Source organism: Callorhinus ursinus, unplaced genomic scaffold, assembly GCF_003265705.2.
Source record: "Callorhinus ursinus isolate GAN/ISIS: 27379988/994484 unplaced genomic scaffold, GSC_fseal_2.0 scaffold84, whole genome shotgun sequence".
Lineage (NCBI taxonomy): Eukaryota > Metazoa > Chordata > Mammalia > Carnivora > Otariidae > Callorhinus > Callorhinus ursinus.
In genome coordinates, this window is record NW_027397146.1 from 652742 (window position 1) to 674308 (window position 21567).

Below are 21567 nucleotides of genomic sequence, written 5' to 3' on the forward strand. Positions count from 1 at the left end.
CCAAGGCCGGGCGTGCCCCCCTCCGTGCCCCGCCGGGGACCCCCCCCTCCCCTCCCCGCGCGCGCTCCCCGAGACCCCGGACCCTGCCCCCACCTCCCGGGGCCGCGCACCTGGCTCACTTCCGCCTCGCGGGCTGGGGCTCCTTGCGCCCCTGAGGGGCTTCGCAGCTGTCAAATCTTATCAATGCGTCTTCCCGCCGCGCCTTGGCAGGCGCCTCGCTGGCCTTGCCGCGGCCACGGAGCCTTTGGGAGGAAATTTCACTCGGGCTGCCCTCTTTTACCGTGGCCTTCCCTCCCGGGGTTGGAAGACCAAAATCCCGCCGCCGCTGCTGCTTGGGGGTCTTTGATGTTGGGGTTGGAAGTGGGGACTGGAGGACGCAACCCCGTGGGTGTTGGAGCCGGTGCAGGTGGAGGCAAAGTTACCCTGATTTGGAAAGCTGGGATGGAAAACTTCCAAACTGCTCCTGATGCAAGAACACACAATCGTTTATTTCAGTCTTTCACACTTTTGAAGGAACCCGGTTCATTGTTTTCGTGAACACGTAAGCCTACTACTGCTTCTTAGGCAGTTGCAGAGCCAGTATAAATCAGAAAAGTAGAAACCGACCATGTCCAACTGGAAGGGCCACCCTAAGGCTCCGAGGACAAGCGATGGGTTGGTTATCCCGTAGCCCGGAATATCCAGTTTTCCCACATCTTGGCCATTTCGCTGACACGAGAGTGCAGTTAGGCAAGAGAGTGTGGTAAGGCAGTTTGGTCAGTTTCAGATGCTCGTTCTTGCCCGTGTTAGTCATAACAGAGAGCTGAACTTTTGGGAGTTTCCCGAAGCATAGGAATAACAAGAAACACTCCTTTTGTTTCTACCCTAGTGTAATTACAGTGTATTTTTGCAACTTAATCACTCAAGTGGTCAGCTTCCCTAAGAACTAATCACAGCTAAGATAGTACTTGGAATGGTCAGGATTCCACTCATTTGCAGATACTCTACAACGTACGAGGGCTTGGAGAGTTAGAGAATAATACAAGATGGCTTTTGCTCTCTGGCTTACCATCTAGTGAAGAATACGAACAAACCAGCAATGTAAATAGAATGTGCTGAGTGCTAGGGTAGAGGTACACACAGAAGTACTGTGGGTGGGGCGTGCATGGGCATCATCTGAGAAGCTTTTTTAAGTACTCCAGGTGACCAGGCCCCACTCCTAAGGCTTCTGATTCAGGAAGTTCCGGGCGAGGGCCAGGAGGTAGTATTTTTCAAGAAACCTCTGCAGACTCAGTTGTGATCCACTGCGCTGTGAGCACATGGAGGTGGGGTGCTTGATTTGTTTTTAGTGGGGGGGTGGGGGTGGGGATTACGGGCAGTTAAGGGAAGGAGGCCTTCTGAGGAAGCTGACATTTGAATTGAATGGGGAGGAATGAGAAGTTAGCCAGGGGACAGGGTGGGGAGGACTTTTTGGCCACGGGAGTGGAATGTGCAGTGGCGCAGGCCGTGCAGGCAGTGCTGGACGTGGGGAACTGGTAAGACAGAAGATGTGTGGAAGGCAGGGGCCGGATCTTGAAGGGGCTTGGGTGCCTTCCTAGGGAATTGTGCCTTTATCTTCTGTGCCATGCTTCTCGGGGCATGGTTCTCTGTAACCTGCATTGGAGTCACCTCCAGTGCTGAATCCAAGTGCAGATTCTTGGGTCCCACCCTAAGTCTAGTCTGTCCCCCTCTGGGGTAGAGCCTGGAATTCTGCACTTTTAACAACTACCTGTAGCTACAAGTAGGTTGGGCCAGGTGGTCTCTTTTGCCCAGGATGGTGCTGGTTTACTGGTGGACCCGGTGCATCCTCGGTCAACTCACAGTAGTGTCTTGGTTTGGATGGGAAATTATATGGTCACCCTTAGCTATAGGGACCACAAAAGGATTTCCTTTTGTAAGCTACAGGATGGGATTGATGTTTGAGAACGTTTGTTCTGCATTGGTGTGGTGAATGGACTGGAGGCGGGGAGTCTTGTTGAGTAGGTTATCGAAATGCTAATCACTTGCTCATTTATATATGAGCGCCTGCTCTGTGTCAGGCACTGTGGGGGGCCGGAGGATTTGGCAGGGAACGGACACACACAAATCACTGCCCTGGTGGAGAATATGTTTGGTGACAGAGGTAGACAAAAAACAAATAAACTGTATTCTCTGCTAGGTGGTGACGGGTGCCAGGGAAAAAGTAAGTTGGGAGGGGGATATGAGGTGTTGGGGGCCTGCAGTTTGGGGGTGAATTGGAATTTTACATAGGATGGTCAGGGATAGCCTGGCTGAGAAAGGTGACATTCGACTACTCCCCCGAAAGAAGGGAGGGATCCAGTCATACAGACATTGAGGGCGACAGCATTCCAGGCAGAGGCCTGTGCACCCCGGGTGGGAGTGTGCAAAGTGTGCAAGGATCAGCAAGGAGACCAGTGGCACTTAGTGGAGAGGGAGCTAGGGAGAGAGGAGTAAGGGTTGAGGTCAGAGAGGTCACAGGGGCAGAAGGTGGAGAATTATGGGGAGCCATTGGGGCTTTTGGAGCGAACCACTGGCATACCCTGGTGTAGATTTCAGTAAGCTCCCTGTAGCTGCTCTGTGGACAACAGACTGCAAGTGGAAGGGGTTGAAGCAGAGAGGCCAGCAGGTAGGAAACTATTGCAGTCATCCAAATGAGAGAGGATGGGTGGCCTAGACAGAGCAGTTGGGCAGAGGAAGGGAGAAGTGGTCAGATTGTAGATATAATTTGAAGAAAACCTGCAGGGTAGAGCCAATACTTTTTGCTGACGATTGGTTGTTGGGTAGGAGAGAAGAATCAAGATGCCAAGATTTTTGGCTTGTGGGAAGATGGTGTTGCTGAGATGAAGAGGCCTCTGAATGGAACATGGTTAGGAAATTAGCAGGCTTTCAGCTTCAGGCATATCAGTTCTGAGATGCTAGTTGTATATCCCAGAGCAGAGGTCAAAGAGGCAGTTGGTTTATATGGGCCTGGAGTTCAGGGGTGTTGTCTGGGCTGGAGACCTAAATTTGGGAGTCATTGGCCTAGAGATGGGGCCTAAATTCAGGAGGCAGGAGAACACAGAAGAATGATGGGTGTCTGGAAAAGGGAGTTGCATTAGGAACTGAGCAAGGTGCATTCTCAGGATACTAGCCAGTAAGAGTGATGTGGCCTGGTGAACATTCAGATGTGAGAGTGAAATGAAGTGGCGGGCGGGTTCCAAGGTCGACCCCAGCTTCCGGGCATGGTGTACCTGGGTAACTGGCTGTGCTCTTCCCTGACCTAGGAAACACAGGGGTGGGAGAGTGGGTTGCAGGCTGAGCCCCCGATGCCGGTTTCGACAGGTCGAGTTGGCAAGGTCTCAGGACCAACTAGTACAGATGTCTCCTTGGATCGTGGGCATTCAGATCAGGAGAATCTAGGTTGGAGAAACAAAGCTGGCCTCCTCCAGGCTGCAGGTGGTTCTTAATACGAGGAGGGTGGCAGGAGATTGCACAGGGGGAACCTGGCCTGCCTTCTGTGATCTGTCATTGTGACAGGCTCTGATTCATACTCTTCTTTGAAGAGTGACTCCTAGAGTGGAACCTGGCTCTACAGGCGGGGTTCAGCCTTGCCCCACGGACAGAGGAGCCCTCCCTTCTCTCCTGAATACTGTACTTCATGACGACAAAGCTGCGGTCCTGCAAGAGGATGTGGCTTGCTCAAGGTCACAGAGCTAGCTGGTGACAGAAACAAGACTCGGATCCAAGCCTCCTATCTACCAGCCCACTATACCATGCTGTTTGTGACTGTGTTGGCCAGGACACTTCTGGGTGCAAGTGACAAAAAACACAACTCATTCTAGCTCAAGCCAAAAAGGAAATGTCTTGGCGCACGTGACTGCTGCAGACGAGGAAGGATGGCCACGGGCACGATTGGAGCCAGAGTCGCACACAGCATTGTCGGGGCTCCTCATCTCTTGTTTTTTCTTGTCCCATTTTTTATTTCTGTGGGTTCCTCAAGGGGGTGGGGGTGGGGGGGGGAGTGGCCTGTAGCAGTGCTGGGGGTGGATCTACGCAGCTTGGGATCCAAGAGGAAAGCCTGGGACTGGCCTGGTCCGGGTCACCTCCCTACAAGTGGGCTCAGGAGGAGCAAGGTATCAGTCCCACTCTGTTCCCCGCCCCCAGAATCCTGTGACGTGGGGAAGGACAGTTCCCCCCAGCAGAGAAGTGCCCTTATCAGAAGGAGGAGGAAGGGATGCTGGGCAGATGGTAACAACAGTGGGTGACCAGGCAGGTTCCTGCTGTTAGATTTGCAATCAGGAGTGGGTGCTGGCAGGGAAGAAGGCAGTGTGACAAGAAAAGTATGATATAGCCAGCAATAAAGGGGACTTAGCTTTTAAAAAAGAAACTAAAATCCCTCCCCTTTCCCTCTTTTCCTCTCAGTTAGAAATTGTAGTAAATAGATTTAATGACGTATGATAGGAATGCCCATATGACATATGATAGGAACGTCTTCTGCTCATTCAGGGCATGTTTTTTACTTATGTTTTCAGCTCCGTGGCTCACCACTGGGCTATCTTGATCAGAGGCAGAAATTTAGATCACATCTAGTAGAGAACGTCAAATATCTTCATTTTACTGTTTGGGTTATTTTACATACTGCCTAGGGATTCCACTTTTTTCAGTCTTTCCAATGTATGAGTGTGGATTTAATTAGTGATGAGATTTTTATAGGTCTGGAACATTCTTTACAGTGAAAGCTACCTGCAGGGTAAACTTTAATGAGCATCTTTTGCCCTTTGCCTGATTCCTTCAGTACTTTGGTGAGGAGCCTGGCCCCTTGAGGGCAACTCTGAATTCCCTCACTGCCTAGTCTGCTTCTTTTTCCTTTAGGTCAGGTGGGCACAGCCTGACCACTTACCAGTCATGTGACCTTCGTCAAATGCTGGAGCCTCACTTTTCTCATCTGTAAGATGGGTCACTGTGAGGCTCGGGTGAGGCTGTGTGTGGAAATGTGGTGACATTTGAGAGCACCGTGCAAGTGGAAGATGCCATTTTCCTTGCAGGACTGTGTTCTCGTCTCAGGCAGTTCCGTGACTGTTTTTGCCTTCCGGTTCCGTGAGGTGGTCACTATTGGTTATGTCGTGTCCTGGAAGGACAGCCTCAGTGGGGCTGGAGGCTGGCCCGCCACATTCTGATTGGGCGTGTCACCTCTGGTGCCTGTTTTCTCATCTCAGAAACATGTTGGCTAGTCCCTGATCTGCCTTCTTATCACACTGTGGTTGTGAAGCTCTGATATCATAACAGACCGGAAGAGCCTTTGTAAGTTGTCAGTGCACTTACAGAAATGTAAGGTAGCATTATTACTACATGCAGGACGTCATTTGTCTAGTCTGGTCTTTTTAAACTCACACAATGAGCTGTTCCATTAAAAGTCTATTTGAAAAACATGCTATAAGATAAATATTTCACTTTAGAATTAATATTCCATGTATATTACATTAAGAATATTCACTCCATATAGTTGTAATATAGTGAAATTCCATTAAATGAAACAGAATAACATGCGTAACTGTCTAATGTCTAGACTCTTAAACATTAAAAAAAAAATTGGTTGATTCATTTAAAATCAGCCTGGAACCTAATCTTACTTCCTGGTTGTCAGTCAGTATTTCAGTTCTTATATTAAATGTAAAGGTAACCAAATAGTCTAATAAAAGTTTGTTTTCTTAAAAAAAAAAAAAAAAAAGAAATGTACATATATCCCTAGTCAGTGCTCATTTTTTTCACTGAGAGCTGACGTCTTAAAATATTTTAATCACACTATTTCTTTTAGTCCTACAGGATCACATGTTGAATGGTGTAAACAGCTTATAGCTGCTACAATTTCTAGTCAGATTTCAGGTTCAGTGACATCCGAAAATGTATCCAGAGACTACAAGGTAAGCAGCATTGAGTCCTTAATTCATTTTTAATGTACCAAGAAGCTTTGCATTTCTTTAAAGATTTTGCTTGTTATTTTAGAGGGGAGAGAGCACACATATGCGCGTGGGCTGGGGGTGGGGGGCAGGAGCAGAGGGGGAGGGAAGAGCAGAGGGAGAGGGAGAGGAAGGGGAAAGAATGTGAAGCAGACTCCGTGCTGAGCATGGAGTCCAACGTGGGGTTCGATCCCACGACCCCAAGATCAAGACCTGAGCAGAAACCAAGAGTCGGCCACTTAACCAACTGAGCCACCCAGGCGCCCCAAGAAGCTTTGCATTTTTAATTTGAGTGAGACTTTGGCCCCTTGATGCTCAACAAACATTTGCTTGGGAACAAGGGTGAAAGATTTTCTGTTAGGTCTGAACTTTAGAGGAGAATTTTTACCAGAATCTAGTATATGTACTCATGGTTTTGTAATTGAGAGGAAAATCTGTCTTTAGATTATGATCCTTTTTTAAAAAAATCCGGTTCCATTTTATTATTTATTTTATTATATTACATATTGTATTTTTACATTTTATTATAATAAATGCCTGTATTTTCTTTGATCATATCCTGAACTTCAGAAAATGTCTGATAGTATTTCCCAGCTTCACAATTTGTGTCTGTACTTAGGTACTACCTGTGGGTATTCAGCATTAACATGTGATACTACAATGCAAAAAGTTGCAGAACTCCAGAATATTGTATGGGCAGCCTCATTTTTTGGTCCTTAATTTGTATCCTCTGTTTATTCTAAAGTTGAGACTGATAAGCTCCTTGTCAGCAGAGACTGGGGCTCTTTTACTCACCACTGCTTCCCCAGCACAGTTTTGGAATATTACAGGTGCTCAGTAAATACTTGTTGAATCAGTTAAAAAATCACAAACTTATGCGCTCCATCTTTGTTAAGGCTAAGACTAACCTTGTTTTAATGTCAACAAACCATTAAACCATGCTTACATTGCAGTAGTGGCATTTGCTTGAATTGAGGTTTCAGTTTTTTATAGTTACCTGTGCCTGCTTGTAAAAGATAATTGATTTTCACAAGTATGGGCGAACTACATTTAGTATCCCAGACTACCCTCAGTCAAGAGTCTCTCAAAATCATGGTCCTTGCCAGGCACCAAGTCTTACAAACAGTTCAAGAACTACAATAAAGATCCTAATTAATTTTTAATACATGCTCCTTGCTTAAGGGCTCTGGCCTCCGTTCCTCTCCTCTCTATCTCATAACACACCAAGTGCAGAAACTGACTCAAGAGGCCATATAATTGAAATTTGGCTATCATGCTGTACTTCATCCAAGCCATCCGATGCTGTTGATTAGGCCTACCAGAGGAAAGCAGGGCTTTGGATTAGTAGAAATTGGATAATCTGCTCAGCCAGAAGAGTGGCAGTATGTCACTCTCAATAGGTTTCCCTGCTGTCTGGTTTTCATGTTTGTCCACGTAGGAGCAGCTGGGGTTCCTGGCAGGTGGGAGGAGCATATGCTGCATCCCTGGTGCCCGAGTGGCTGGTGGCTGAGCAGCAGCCACCCCCACCAGTCCCAGTAGCCCTGTTGCCCCGTCTTAGCTGAGAAACTGCCCCACTGAGTAGAGAGGCTCAAGAACCCATGTTAGCAGAGAATAGCTCTCAGGCCTTGGAATGATTTTCTTTCCAGACAACTGGGAGTTAACTGTAATGTTTTCATTATGCTTGAATATTTGTTAGTGTTGTGTGGGTTCTAGAAAAGACTGAATGTTGACTGTGTGCATAGCTTTCTAACCTCTACATTAATAGATCAGACAGAATCTGTGCTTTAACACGAAGCAACTACGTTTTTTTGATTTTAGTCTATTTACAAATTCTGTGCAGCAGAATTAGCTCATGCTGGAATGGTTTAACAGATGGCATTCTGAAAAAAAAAATAGGGCTTTTCTATATTTTGTAAATTGAATTTTAGGTGCCTACATCAGACCATAGCTAAAGCTTTTGATGAATGATTGTAAGAGAACATGTTTTCTAATCGTCTTTGTTATATTTGCCCTGTAGTCAGAGTTAAATTTATAATTCAGGAGTTTTTTCTTTAAGAAGAGAGTTTTTTAAATAATAAAAATGTAAAATGTTCCTAAACCACAAGGATACTTTTTATATGCTGCTTATAAAGTAGTTCTTAAAATCTGAGCCCCCCAAGATGGGACTCTGGAATACCCCTGGCACGGGAACCATTGCATGCGGTTTTTCCTGAAGGTCCAGACACACAATTCCTTGAGGATCTAATTTGTAGTCATCAGTCAGTAATATTTCAGATTTCAGATTATTTACTGTGCAGATATCTTATTTGAAACCCACACACAATATGGGGGTTAATTTATTATAGGTTAAGCTTGATGTCAGTAATTAAATGGGAGCAGGTGTTTATGGAGCCGAGCACTTGCATCTTGATTTGAAATGCGGATTGTTTTTTTCCTTGTAGGCTGCTGAGGGTGGTGCTACATCCTCCTCATCAACCCTCGAGCACGTATAGGGCTCTATGGTTTTCTAATACTTTTTTTTTGTTGGCTTTGTAATACTTTTTGACATATAATCCATTTCAGCCTTAAAACAACCAAAGGAGGTAGCTTTTATTATGATCATTTAACAGATGAGAAAACCAAGGCTCGGAGATGTCAGATGACTTGCTTAATATCACATAGTTAGACTTGGGGTTTTTCAGCAGGACAGCTATCCCACTGAAAAGCTAGAGTGCATTTAAAATTTTGTCCCCCTGCCCTGTCCACTGTTTTTCAAAATGTGGCGCTTGGGTTTTCCCACTTCAGCACTCCCCAGGATGTCTGCAAAAATGCAGCTTCAGTGGTTCCCCCTCCCCACCGCCAGTGAGTCAGAATCTCTGTAGGTGTGGAACCAAGGGCCTCATGTATTTCTTATGTATAATAAAATCTGAAACGCTAGGCTTCCTAGGTTTATAGCTTTTGAAATTGGTGATGGGACCATATGTTTCTGGTACATTCTTACAAATCAGAATAATTAGCAACTCAGGTTAGGTTTCTGAGAACAGTTGTTTTACTATTTATTCGTATCATAAATTGACAATAGGCTCAGGGTCAGATAACCCAAACTATGGTAAGAATATCACTTTTATCACATGAGATAAATTTAGATGGTATGTCTGTGGACGTATGTTCACAGTTATAATTATTTTAAATATCTGTTAGAAAAAGTAGCACATTGAACTTGTGTTTTAATGGATGTTATAGTATAGAGCTAGGCAAAGTATGAAAAAGGAGTTGATTGAAAGTGAATATAATGATAAATACTAATATTAGTATAGGCGGTATAGAGAGAGCAAACCAAACTTGTAGAGATGGTGTGTGAAATGACAGAAATTTGGGGAACATTGTCCCAGCTGAAAAGGTAAATAGCTGTTATGTTGAATTGTGGATCAACTAAATTAATAAATGTATGCTTTAATAACAAGTCATCCTGAAGGTTTGCCTGATCATTAAGACTACTAGAAATGTAATAAAATGTTTTGTTTGACCCCCTCCCCACCCTGCACTACCAACTCAACTCAGTTGCTTTTCACTTTTACTGGGCTAACGAAGAGTAAAAGTCTCTCTCTCAAATTTATCAAAGATTTTTTTTAAAGATTTTATTTATCCATTCATGAGAGACAGAGAGAGAGAGAGAGAGAGAGAGAGAGAGAGAGAGAGGCAGAGGGAGAAGCAGGCTCCCAAAGAGCAGGGAGCCCGATGCGGGACTCGATCCCAGGACCCTGGGATCATGACCTGAGCCGAAGGCAGACGCTTAACCATCTGAGCCACCCAGGCACCCTCAAATTTATCAAAGATTTTAAGAACAGGATCTGAATGTAATGTTCCACAGATTAGATGAAGTAATACGGTTACAAATATAATAAGACTTTTTAGGAGTTGTTAGTGGAAGTGACATCAGCATCTCTATCACCACCTCTGTTTCTCCTCCCCTTGTCCACGTATGCACAGTAGCTAGATCTCTTCTTTAGACATTCGAAAGAAAAAAGAGAAAATGGAGAGGTCCTTTACTAAGTGTAATCATTTAACAAGTTTAGTATGGTGAGTAAATTCTGGATCCTAAACAAAAATTTCCAGAAGGGCTTTGGCAGGAAGTAAGATGCAATATATGGGAAAGGCTTCATTATGCTTGAGCTAGGTTTTAGTTAATGTTTCTTAAATTGAGTGCTAGTCTATGAAAAAGGAAGCTCAAACATGATCTTTCAGAATCCATGGCCATAATCCATTGTTGATAACTTGGCCTCATGATCTATTTATTAAATCAGAGTTTGCAAATGCAAATGTCTACAAGCTAGGCAGACATGAGAGGGGGCAATGGAGAGCAGCATGTCCCCTTAAAAACAATTTAAAAAACACCCTCCTACTGCCTGTTTGAGCAATAGGCCTCCAGTTGTTTGTAACCACTGCACTAGAAGAGCACTATCCTATTTCCCAGGGTTACTTGTTGGGAAAAATTATTTCTTAAAAATATCAAGATTTCATAAATCAAAGAAAGACATACCATGCGATTTCACTCATATGTGGAGTTTAAGAAAACAGATGAACATGGGAAAAAGAGAGGCAAACCATAAAACAGACTCTTCACTCTAGAGAACACACTGAGGGTTGCTGAGGGAGGTGGGCACAGGGATGGGTGAAATGGGTGATGGCGATGAAGGAGTGCACTTGTGATGGGCACCGGCTATTGTATAGAAGTGATGAATCATTCCATTCTACCCCTGAAATGAATATTACACTGTATGTTAACTAACTGAAATATAAAAACTTAAAAAAAAATTGTCAAGATTTCGGCTTCTGCTTCTGGAAAGATGGAGCCAATGTACATTTTCCTATTCTTCATGCTAAGTACAACCCAAAACCCTGGACATCAGCTATAAAATAAACATAAGCGTGCCCTGAAAAGTAGAAGGCAGACTGGTCAGGGATCTCAGGACCCAAGGAATGACACGGTGGTGAGTCCCTGGGTTTTGTTTCTGCCACATATGTCCTAGACTTGTTGCTGAAGAAGCCAGCAACCCAGAAATGCCAACAGGCATGGACAATAAAAGCCTCTCTCAAGCCAAAGGACCAGGAAAGGGACAGCCTAGCAAAACGAAAACTTGTAGGCACTCCCCACTGTACTCCAGCCAAACACCACAGAAAAAGTTGTGGCCCCACACCCACCCTGCCAGCAAGGCCAAGTTGGGAGCCTAGATGTCCCCCCTCCTTTGCCAGGATCTAATGAGGCACACCAAACCCCTGCGGTGGTGATGGTGTCGGAAGAAGCCTAGTGGAGACTCAGACTTTCATGGCCGCCCGTTGGTAAGGAGGCTGTGCCTCCGCTGTGGCGTCAGTGGAGGCCGTGTCGGGGGCAGTAACAAGGTATCCGTGCCACTGCCAGCCAGGGAGATATCCGTAGCAGCCTAGTGGGGAGCTGGAACTTGTTGCCCCCACCCAGCAATAACCAGGAATCCCCCTTCCCTTGGTGTCCATGGAGGCCGAGTGGGGAACCTGGACTTCTCCCCCTACCTGATTGCAACAAGGTGGAAGCCCCACTTCTGCTGCAGTAGTGTCCGAGAAAGCCGGCTATAACAGAAGGTCTAAGTAAGATCCCTACTCTCATAACTAGTACTCAGAAGGTTCAGATTGCCATTGAAAATCACTCGTTATACCACGAACCAGAAAGATCTCAAACTGTGTGAAAAAAGAGAATCAATAGGTGACAGAACTGAGATGACAGATGTTAGAGTTCTGTGAAAATGATTTTAAAGAAGCCATCATAAAGTTGCTTCAATAAACAATTACAAATATGCTTGAAACAATGAAAACAGAGGAAGTGAGAGAAAAGAAATAGGAAAGTTTCAGCAAAGAAACAGATAAAGAAGAACCAAATGGAAATTTTAAAACTGAAAAATATAGTAACCAAAATTAAAAAAAAAAAACCCTCAATGAATGGGTTCAATAGCAGAATAGAAGGGACAGAGAAAAGAATGGGATGGGTCTTAAGGGAATTAACGCTGAGCCAAAAACGCCACTCAGCAAACGTCATATACCTTATGATTCCATTTATGTAACAGTCTTCAAATAACAAAATTACAGTCACGAACAGATTACTGGTTGCCAGGGGCTAAGAAGGGGAGGGACTGCGAGGGAAGCTGATGTGGCTATAGGAGGGTGACAGTCGGGGTCCCCCTGGTGATGAGATTGTTCTGCATCTTGATTGTACGAGTGTCAGTTTCCCCAGTGCTGCCATTGTTCTGTAGTTCTGTAATATGCTGCCATTGGGGAGACTGAATGACGTGATACGTGGAATCTCTATTATTTCTTACAACTGCATGTGAATCTACAATTATCCCAAAATTAAAATTTAATTTTTGAAAAGTCAGGATTTTTACAGACTGCTGAATGATTCTATATTGCGTGTAAAATAAATCTTGATTAATACATCTAAAACTCATGATATATCAGAAGTATTATTTAAATGAAACAGAAAGTTATGCTAGTAAAGATGGTAGAATTTAGTTAGTGAAAGGATATCAGCAGTTATCAGATCTCAGTTTACTAGTTGAGTTACAAATATCCCTTTCCTAAGTGGCAGTTGGGGCCAGCTTGTTTCATCGAGGGTGGAATTGAACATGAACAGCTCCTTCATCCCCTTTCCTGGAGGGCTTCAGAGAGTGGAAAGTGACTGTTGCAGGCTAACGTTTGACAAAGGGGGTCAGGCAAGATTCAGGTGTGGCTAGTTTCCCAAAGACTGGGGTTATATTTTGATGACTAGTGAAGATTTGTCTTCACCTGCCCTCGGCCTCTGACTCTGGCCAGCCATTGACCACCAAGCTGGGTAGAATTCTGGTTATTAAGACACCAACAGCAAGAGGAATGATCTCCTGAGCCAACAGTTCGCTCTTCAGAGCAGGGTACAAACCTCTTCTTTTTAACTCATTTTGCAGTGCTCTGATAGCTACAGCAGAATTACTTTATTTGTAGGCTTCACGCCTGAAATAGAAAACATTGGTGTTTTTACTTCAGTATCACAGTCTTTTCTTGAAAAGAAGCCTCTTAGATGCGTAAGTTCTAAACAGGTCACTTATAAAACACTGATACTTATATGACTTAAAATTGTCTAATGTGGCTTATCAAAAAGAACATAAACTTTGGATTCGGAGCACTTTGCCTTGAGTCCCAGTCCTGTAATTGACGAGCTGCCCAACAAGTTATTTAACCTTCTTGAGCTTCAATGTCCTCATCTGCATAATGGGTGTTACAGCAGAGGTTTAATGTATTAAATAGGGCAGCCTATGCATGAAATGCACACGGTCCTCATTTACCATACACTCCCAGTCTACACGAATGTGTGTGGTAGTGCAAACCAATGCTGGAGGAACACAGTCTGACCGCTGAACACCCATCCACGTCCACCGTCGTGATGTGAGCACCTGTTATGTGCAAGGGGCTGGGCTGCACGGAATTCCTAACGGGAAAGAGACACCAAAACATATAGTTCAAGTTCGACTGTGGTGAGGCTTGAAATAGATGTGTAAACAAGATGTGATGAGAGGAGTGAGGAGGGCGGAGCAGGACATTCTGGGCATTAAGCCTTGAGGGCCTTTGTCAACCTCCTTCAGAAGGGGCAAAGGTTTGGGGTGGGGAGGGGTGACATACTGAGGGTAAGAACATGGGTGCTAAAGCCAACCAGCTTGGGTTTGAATTCCCACTCTGCTGTTGCTGGCTATGTGACATTGGGTGAGTTACTGCACCTCCTGCTGCCTTGGTTCCCTCATCTGTCACAGGGGGATAACAGTATCTCCTTCCCAGTGGCTGGGAGGGTCAGGAGGGCCGAGATGACACGTGTGAAGCATCTAGCACAACACCTTCAACACATGTGCTTGCTGGTATTTGTATCACTGGCACTGGCCGCGGTTGAAAACTTCCTGAAGTCCTTCCACACTGTTGGAGGTTTAGTGGTGTCAGCTATTACCTTAGGAAGAATTAAGACAGGAGCCAAACAGAGTTAGACCACGATAATTGATCAAAGCTGGCTTGGAGGGCCTGGCTTAGGTGTGAGGCCATGGTGGGCCCAGAGGCAGCCGTGGACACCTGCAGCCTCTTTACTCGGGGCAGGGCTCACGCAGGCCGACTCGCCACCGGTCAGGGAGACCAGGCCGTGCCCTCCCGGTGTGCTGGCGCACAGATCCCAGAGTGCCCAGAGGGGCAAAGAAGAGCACACCGACCCCCTTACCAGGAACAAATGGTCAGCGGGAGCCCTTGCTTCTCTGGTGTGGAGCACCCTAAAGGATGTCTTGAAAGGAACCTGAGAGCAGAGGAAGGGAGTTTTAACCCCAATGCAAACTTTTATACAAATTTAAATCTTGGTGCTTGTCTGAGAATAAATTCAGTTTTCCTCTCTGCTACTCACACTATACACATAGAACCATTCACTAGGGAATGAACATGCTCGGAGAGGGGAGACCTTCTATTTTGAGTTTGTATTGCCATCTGTGCCCCATTTTGCATTGTTTAATAACATAGGTATGTATTTTCCTGATTTTGTATAACTTTCTCCAGGTGTAATTCACATATTTAAAGTATACAACTTGATACATTTTGATAGGTACACACCTCTTAATCACCACAATTAAGAGGATAAACATACCCATCGCCCCCTCCTGCAAAAAAAAAAAAAAAGCCAGGTTTAGGTTTTTTAGTTTAGTCTATATTTAGGAATTTATGGGCTTTAGGTCTCTGAGCTACAGTATCATCACTTAATTCAGAACCTTTTTTTACATCAGTGGGTATTTTAATGATGATACAATGATGTTTTTTTGAAGTCAGTAGCCCTGTAGTCATATGATCTTATCTATCCTGAGTAAAACCTATAAAGCTAATAATTGGAACCTTCACTGGTTTTTGTTTTTGGTTTTTTTTTTTAATGATCTGTTTCCCATAGAACATATGGATTGAGGAACAAGACATTCAAGTCTTCCTCGCTTTCCATCCATTCTCTGGGTATTTTCTCCAGCCAGAGCTTTCCCGGTGCATACACTGCATGTTCAAGTAGAAGTCACGGGCGAGGGTTAATAAAGCTTGGCTTCCCCCCTCCCCTCCCAGCAGAGCCAGCTACCTCTTCCCACCTGCAGCTGCCTCTTCCCTGTGCAGTAGGGTGAGGGGCAGGCACCAGGGGGGCGGCCACAGCAGGGAGTTTCACTTTGGAGTCCTGAGTACGAGTTGGAAATATAATTTCTATAGAAACCAGCTTAAGATTTATAGCTAACTAGGGTTTATGATACCATTAGCACTAACAGCTGAGCTGTGCTCTGGGTCATGTGTGGGGGCTTTGTGGTTTTTGGGTTCCGTTTTTGTTTTGTTTCTGTGGGCTGCTTTGGGAGCAGAACCGCCGTTTTGTATCATTGTTTCTATGGGGAAAATGCATTCAGTATTCCAAACAGACACACAACTGAACTTTTCATACACAGCCTGTTCACAATGGCTTATAATGGTACTTGACAGAAGGGGTTTGTGTTTAAAATAATGTAGTTTGTCTTAGCCTAAGGGCAGTAAGTTTCTCCAAATCAGAGACTTGCCTGAGAATTACAGGACAAATGTGTTACGATTGATTTGATAGCGAACAAAACTTGGAGGGCAAATGTGTTAGGATTGATCTGGTTGGTTTAGTTAGAGGATTATTTTGTTCTATCGGGATGGGCTGGTGAGCTTAACAGCATCTTTCACAGGTCAATAGTAATGTGTCCATGATGATGATGTTCTGTATTTTAACTAACAGGTTTTCAGGAGGCCTGATATAAGGGTAAGGATATGTGGCTTTTGGCACATGGACCGCCTACTTGTGTGTCTCTGTGCTTGATCGAACACTTAGTCTATTTAGCGTTCTTTACCTTCTCACTGGGTTTATGAGTCACTCAGATCAACTTGCTGTGCTGTGTCAGAGCTTTAAGTGTTCACTAGAGACGCTTTATTTGTCACGGTGTTTTTATGTGCGATGAGAGCCAGTGTGCGTGAGGGCAGGATGCACAAGTTGTTGCCAGTGTGCAGTACTGACTTTTGTTGGGCTACATGAATTCTGACCAAATGGAGATTCATGGCAGGGGCTCATATGGCCAGGCCTGCAGAGTCCTCTTTTCACCTCGCCTACCACATAACTCATGCTAAAGAATTTAACAACCCCAGCAAAGTGGTGATTTGCTGTCCATCCTATCTAAGTGAGATTTCAAGTCACCTTTCTTTTTGCATGCTGAATCTAAGGAGCAGAAGTGCCAGTCTTGTGGATAAATTCAACAGAATCAGTTCCATTTAATATTTCTTAAAATACAGATGTAGCTGTTATGAGTAGTGGATTGTCACTTATATTTTCCTCATGACTTTCCTTCCCTTTATTTCAGAATATGCATAAAGCAAGACAAAGATTGGTAATGTGCATGCGTTTGAACCTGAGTATCAGATGTTGAAAATTAACCTATTTCCATTCAATGAAAATAATGTGGATTTTGACAGAATGACTTGAGTTTAAAATGGTTAATCTTACTGAAGCCAATGAAGTAGTACAAAAATAAGCAGGTTAAATCAAATTCTTGTTATCCCAGTTGGTTTATCTCTGTTTAATCTTGTTTTCACCACATTTCCTTTTACTTGTGGGAATCACTTTCTTTCACTGATTCACATTGTTAAATATCAGTGTTTGGCTTCCCATTTGCATGGACTTTGAAGTACTGTGTAGTTTTTTGTTGTTTAGTCATTCATTTTTCTGTTTTTAAAAATTTTATCAAAGAATGATTCATTTTCTTTGTATTTAAAAAAATGGAAATTTCAAAAACCATTGCATCTTAAAAATTACCCTGCTTTGAATGGTAGCAGTACCAACTGTGTAGTAAATTCAATCTGATGATAAAGCATGACAATGTATTAGGTAGCTATTTTACCATATTGACAAAAATGAAAGGTGAGAAATAGTAAGTTCTTGTAAAGCTTTGCTACTTCTTCACTGATTGCCTTTTAAAGAAATATAGTCATGGGAACCAAAGTTTCATGAAGAAAAAATATATCTATGCCAATTTTTAATATTTGCAGCCTCAGAGAGCTGATACAACTTTTAAAAGGGGTTATCATCTTGTCGTCTTCAGCATTTATGTTCTTTTATCACCTGCTGAACCGAAAGTCCAATTTTTAAAGTTTCAAAAACGAATTGATTCTATGAAGAGGTTAAATTAAGCACAGTATACCTTTAAAGAGATTGGAAAACACTTAAAGATATGTGACCTTTTAGCTGTTTCTTTGAAGAACATTGATAATGTAATTAGAAACCTTTAATATGGTATTGATTCATAAAGCACAACATTTATTTAGCAATAATTTGCAGATTATATGTATATGTATGTCTCCAGCATGTAATGTGTGCATGTGCATGTGTGTGGAAAGCTTGTTAATACTAGTGGACTTGAGCCCTGAGCAATAGTTCTGTAGAGTATATGAGTACTTTACTGCATTTAAAATACGTGTCTATGAACTGCCTTTGTATTTTGGCTTGGTTTTGCCCTTTACTAGGTTACTATGGTATGCTTTATGTTGTATGAGCATATTATGTGTCTGTTATTTTGTTTGCCATATGCTATAGTATTGTTTGATTTAAACTAGACTGTACATTCTTTGAAATCCATGATGTTTGTTTGCTCTTCATTTTTCCGCCCCAACACAAACACAGAATAGCTACTCCATTTTAGGCTGAGGATGCTATAGATGACCAACACGTTATTTCCTTAACTCCAAGGGGGAAAATGTTGTGATTTGCAAAGCCGTGAAAGGTGTGTCAACTTTTACATGCTTAGTGTCTCTTTAAGAAAGAACTTCTGTCCTTTCACCTGTCTGTTTGCACGTGTTTCTCTTTCTCCTCTTTGCCTTTTCTTGTCCACGCACCTGGTGCTGTGCAGGAGATTCAGGAAGAACACAATGGCTACCCTTCTGAAGCCGAAGCTGATCAGGTGGCAAGTTCTACATGTTCATCTGTTTGTAGCTACAGATCGTGTATCTAGAAGCCATTTCATACTAGATTTCTATACGATAAGCAAATGCTTTTCCACTACAGTAGTGCTCTCCTGTCCAAGTTTGGTAGATTCCATTATGACATTATTTGCAAAAATTGGTTTATCCAACATTTTGTCAACCAGAAATTTGTTCATCTGTGCTTCTCAGTTTTCCCAGATAGGGTTAGCTATGAGGTAAGAGGTCTTAGTCACAACGGGACTCTGAAATGCCTTTACGGAGATTGGGAGGGGACAGATGCATATGCTCAGGGTGCTCCTTGAGGTTGTAGACTTTGCTTTATTCAAATTTGCACGGTCTGTGCCCAACATAGTACCTGGTGCCTTGTAGGTATTTGTAGAATGAGTCCATATGGTTTATATTTATTAATCAGAAGAAAAAAAATCATGCATCAAAATTCTTGAGTGCTTACTCTTTGCTCAGTTCCTCAAGACCCTCTGGAGTCTTTTAAAACCTCAGAACTTTCTCCAAAGCTTATTTAGAATCTCCATATATGAAAGTGCTTAGAAGAGCAGCTCCAGGAAGAATCTCCATATATGAAAGCACTTAGAAGGTCAGCTACCTCCGTGCTCAGCTGTGCCTTTGCCCAGCCCACCCTCCTTTGATGACCCTGGAAGCACCTTGAAGAGCCCGATTTGAAAACCACTGCTTTTGGCATGCAGCCATTATAGAAACTGTCCACCCAGCAGCTTCGGTTCATCATGAGAAAAGTAGCAGAGAGGCCAGGGCCGTCTGGTGGGCTGGAGTCCTCAGGGACAAATTCAGGGAGCTGGTGGGCCTTCCGCTGGACTTTCAGGGTCACTGGAACAGGGTTTGGATGAGATCATCACAGGGAGTTCCTCAACTGGGCAACACGTGGAGCAGAGACGCCAAGAGGAATGAGTGTGTTCGTGAGATCAAATTTTGTCCACAAGAATATTCCATTCTTTGATTGTACTGTACATGGGTTGGATAAATCAAGGGTCAAATCATGTCTTGTGCAACTTGGTCGTTGCAGTCAAAGCTTAATGTAGCACAAGTGTGAGTCCCATTTCCTAACACCAGCTTTATTAAGGGAATCTACTGTACTCACAAAATAACGAGCCTTTAGAAACCATTCTTCTCTTGAATTCCTATGCTAAAGCTAAATGTGTTTCCTGTACAAAATCAAACTTTTATGGGAAAGTCAGAAGCAGTGGGATCATTTGTTTTGTTCTGATAGTTGCTTTTCCATCACTTACAAAGCATGCCCCGGATTGAATTATTATAAGTGAAAGGTTTGTCTCATGTCTTACCAGCACGTTCATGCCTCATTTATATGCACAGGTATTTCAAGCCAAATTTAACATGGCTATCAGAAAAGAGACATATTTGATCTTCAGCTTCAATCTTGAGAGCCCTGTACATTCTCAAAGTGGTCCCAGTCACTGGTGTCTCCCATCTGTAACTTTTTAGTAGCTAGTCCCGTGTAGAGGACTTGAAAGTGTTTGATGTGGCTCGCTATAAAGCTTAAAGTGAAATCACATCCCCCCCCCCCCGCCCTGCCCCTCCCCGCTCCCCTTCCAGGTTCAGTTGATTAGAACAGCTTGCTCTGGTACATGTATTTCAAAATAACCCATCCCCATTTATTTTTAAATATAAGTTAAGGAATTTAGGTCTATATATGATAATATTTAACCATTGAAATAAGCTTTAACAGTATACTATTTGAAGTAACCCTAAACTTAGATATTGATTGAACTAGCTTTCTCACTTTGTAACTATTTTATAAAATTAATCACTGGTTCAGGCAAAAGAAAGCAGAACTTCAAATTAAGACTTCTAAGATTGGTGATGTTAGTATTTCTAAAACTGGACATTTAGAAGTATAAATATTGGCTTATGCTTTATTGATAAAAGATGTTTCCACATCAGGTGTGAGCATAAAAATGAATCCATTAACAATTCTCCATTTACCCTTTAATGGTTCTCTATGTCCCTAAAAAATTTTACTGAAGTGTTTTATAAACCAATCTGGACCAAAACATCAAGCTGAATAAAATTGTTCAGAGGTAATAATGAGCCCTTAATCTGTGTTCTTTTAATCGTGTATCTTGATAAGGAGGATGGACCGCATCATTTTGTACCCTTCCTGTAGAACAGACATGCCCCAACCGACATTTAGCATGGAATTTGCTTTTTATATTTTTTTTTTTAAGATTTTATTTATTTTATTTATTTGACAGAGACACAGCGAGAGAGGGAACACAAGCAGGGGGAATGGGAGAGGGAGAAGCAGGCTTCCCGCAGAGCAGGGAGCCCAATGCAGGGCTCAATCCCAGGACCCCGGGATCATGACCTGAGCCGAAGGCAGACGCTTAGTGACTGAGCCACCCAGGCGCCCCTGCTTTTTGTATTTTGACCTTTTTCCTTTGTTTTATAAAAATGATAAAACTATGATGTATAGGGTTTTTAAATTGACCTTTAAGTCCCATTAACAAAACATATTGAAGTATTCTTAAGACTATGCAAAAAATTAGTTTTGAATTTTCAATAATCTAGAATTATAATTTTCAGTAATTTAGAATTATAAATTCTAATCCATTTTAAATATTTTGCTTCACAAAATTATGCTGAAAACGTAGTATTGTCTGGACACTAGTGGCCTCCCAATGTTAACTATTTTTTGGAGAAAGCAGCCACTGATCAAATCGGTATGGGAAATGCAACATACTCTAGCGCCCTCTTGCTGATTTGGTGTACATTAATATGCTAAAGACTTTCACTATAAAAAAAAAAACAACCCCACAGTTTAGCTTTTCTCTAACCCAACATTACCCAGACTTGACCAAAAAAGACCTATTCACATCTCTTGGGAATTTAATGCTCTATGAAACACAGCTTGGGAATTGCTGGGGTTTTGAACACCTTATTCTTATTCGTGACACATTGTGTCAGAGATGCCGAGGAGAAAGTGACCAGTTTCCTTGGCAGCATGTCACAGGGTGGCAGTAACTTGGAATAGGCCCCAAGTTCAGGCTCTGGTCCATAGCTTTGTAGTTTGAACACCATTTTCTCAGCTCTCCTGAACTATCTGGCATTATATCCAACCAAACTCACAAGAAACTGGCTAGTGGGCAGCAGGGCCAACCTGGACATTTGGAAATCTGGGTGTGTGTCTCTGCAGCCATCCAAGACGTCATATTCCTAGTATCATTGTAGTTAGGAAACCTGATAAGTCATTAGTGATTTGCTTGGTGAGCACAGGGTGAAGTGGTTTGGGGACAGCCCGATGAACACACCCTGCTCCGCAGTAGTGATGGACGTACCCCCGTCTGCCAGATGAGAGCACGCTCTTTCATGGCCTGGATGGGATGCACACTGACAAGCCTGCTAGCTACTCCCTTCCCCTACCCCTATGCTTTGTGCACACGCGCAGGTAGCTGGGCTGCAGTACAAAAGCCTAGGGCTTTCCTTAGTAATGTTACTGCCATGAGACCCCTCCCTGGTTACTTCAGTTAGACTTCAGGGTTTCCCACACTAGATAGTGCTTACAGGCTGGGTAATTTCTACAGCTAGCGAAGCACCTACATTTAATGTTGATTTC

The 21567-nt window shown here is 43.3% G+C and overlaps 1 protein-coding gene across 5 annotated transcripts in view; it reads left to right on the forward strand.

The window, feature by feature from the left end:
- MTMR1 (myotubularin related protein 1) overlaps positions 1 to 21567 on the forward strand; it is a 65184-nt gene that overhangs the window by 3290 nt on the left and 40327 nt on the right. Inside the window, exons 2-4 of one of the 5 annotated variants that reach the window (XM_073887875.1) lie at positions 5813 to 5918; positions 15733 to 15756; positions 16349 to 16375. In XM_073887875.1, coding sequence (XP_073743976.1) covers positions 16352 to 16375 — 24 coding nt within the window. In that variant the 5' untranslated portion in view covers positions 5813 to 5918; positions 15733 to 15756; positions 16349 to 16351. Of the gene's footprint in view, positions 1 to 5812; positions 5919 to 15732; positions 15757 to 16348; positions 16376 to 17890; positions 17945 to 21567 lie in introns of those variants that run through there. The other 4 variants (XM_025862787.2, XM_073887876.1, XM_025862788.2 and 1 more) reach the window with 4 other exon arrangements.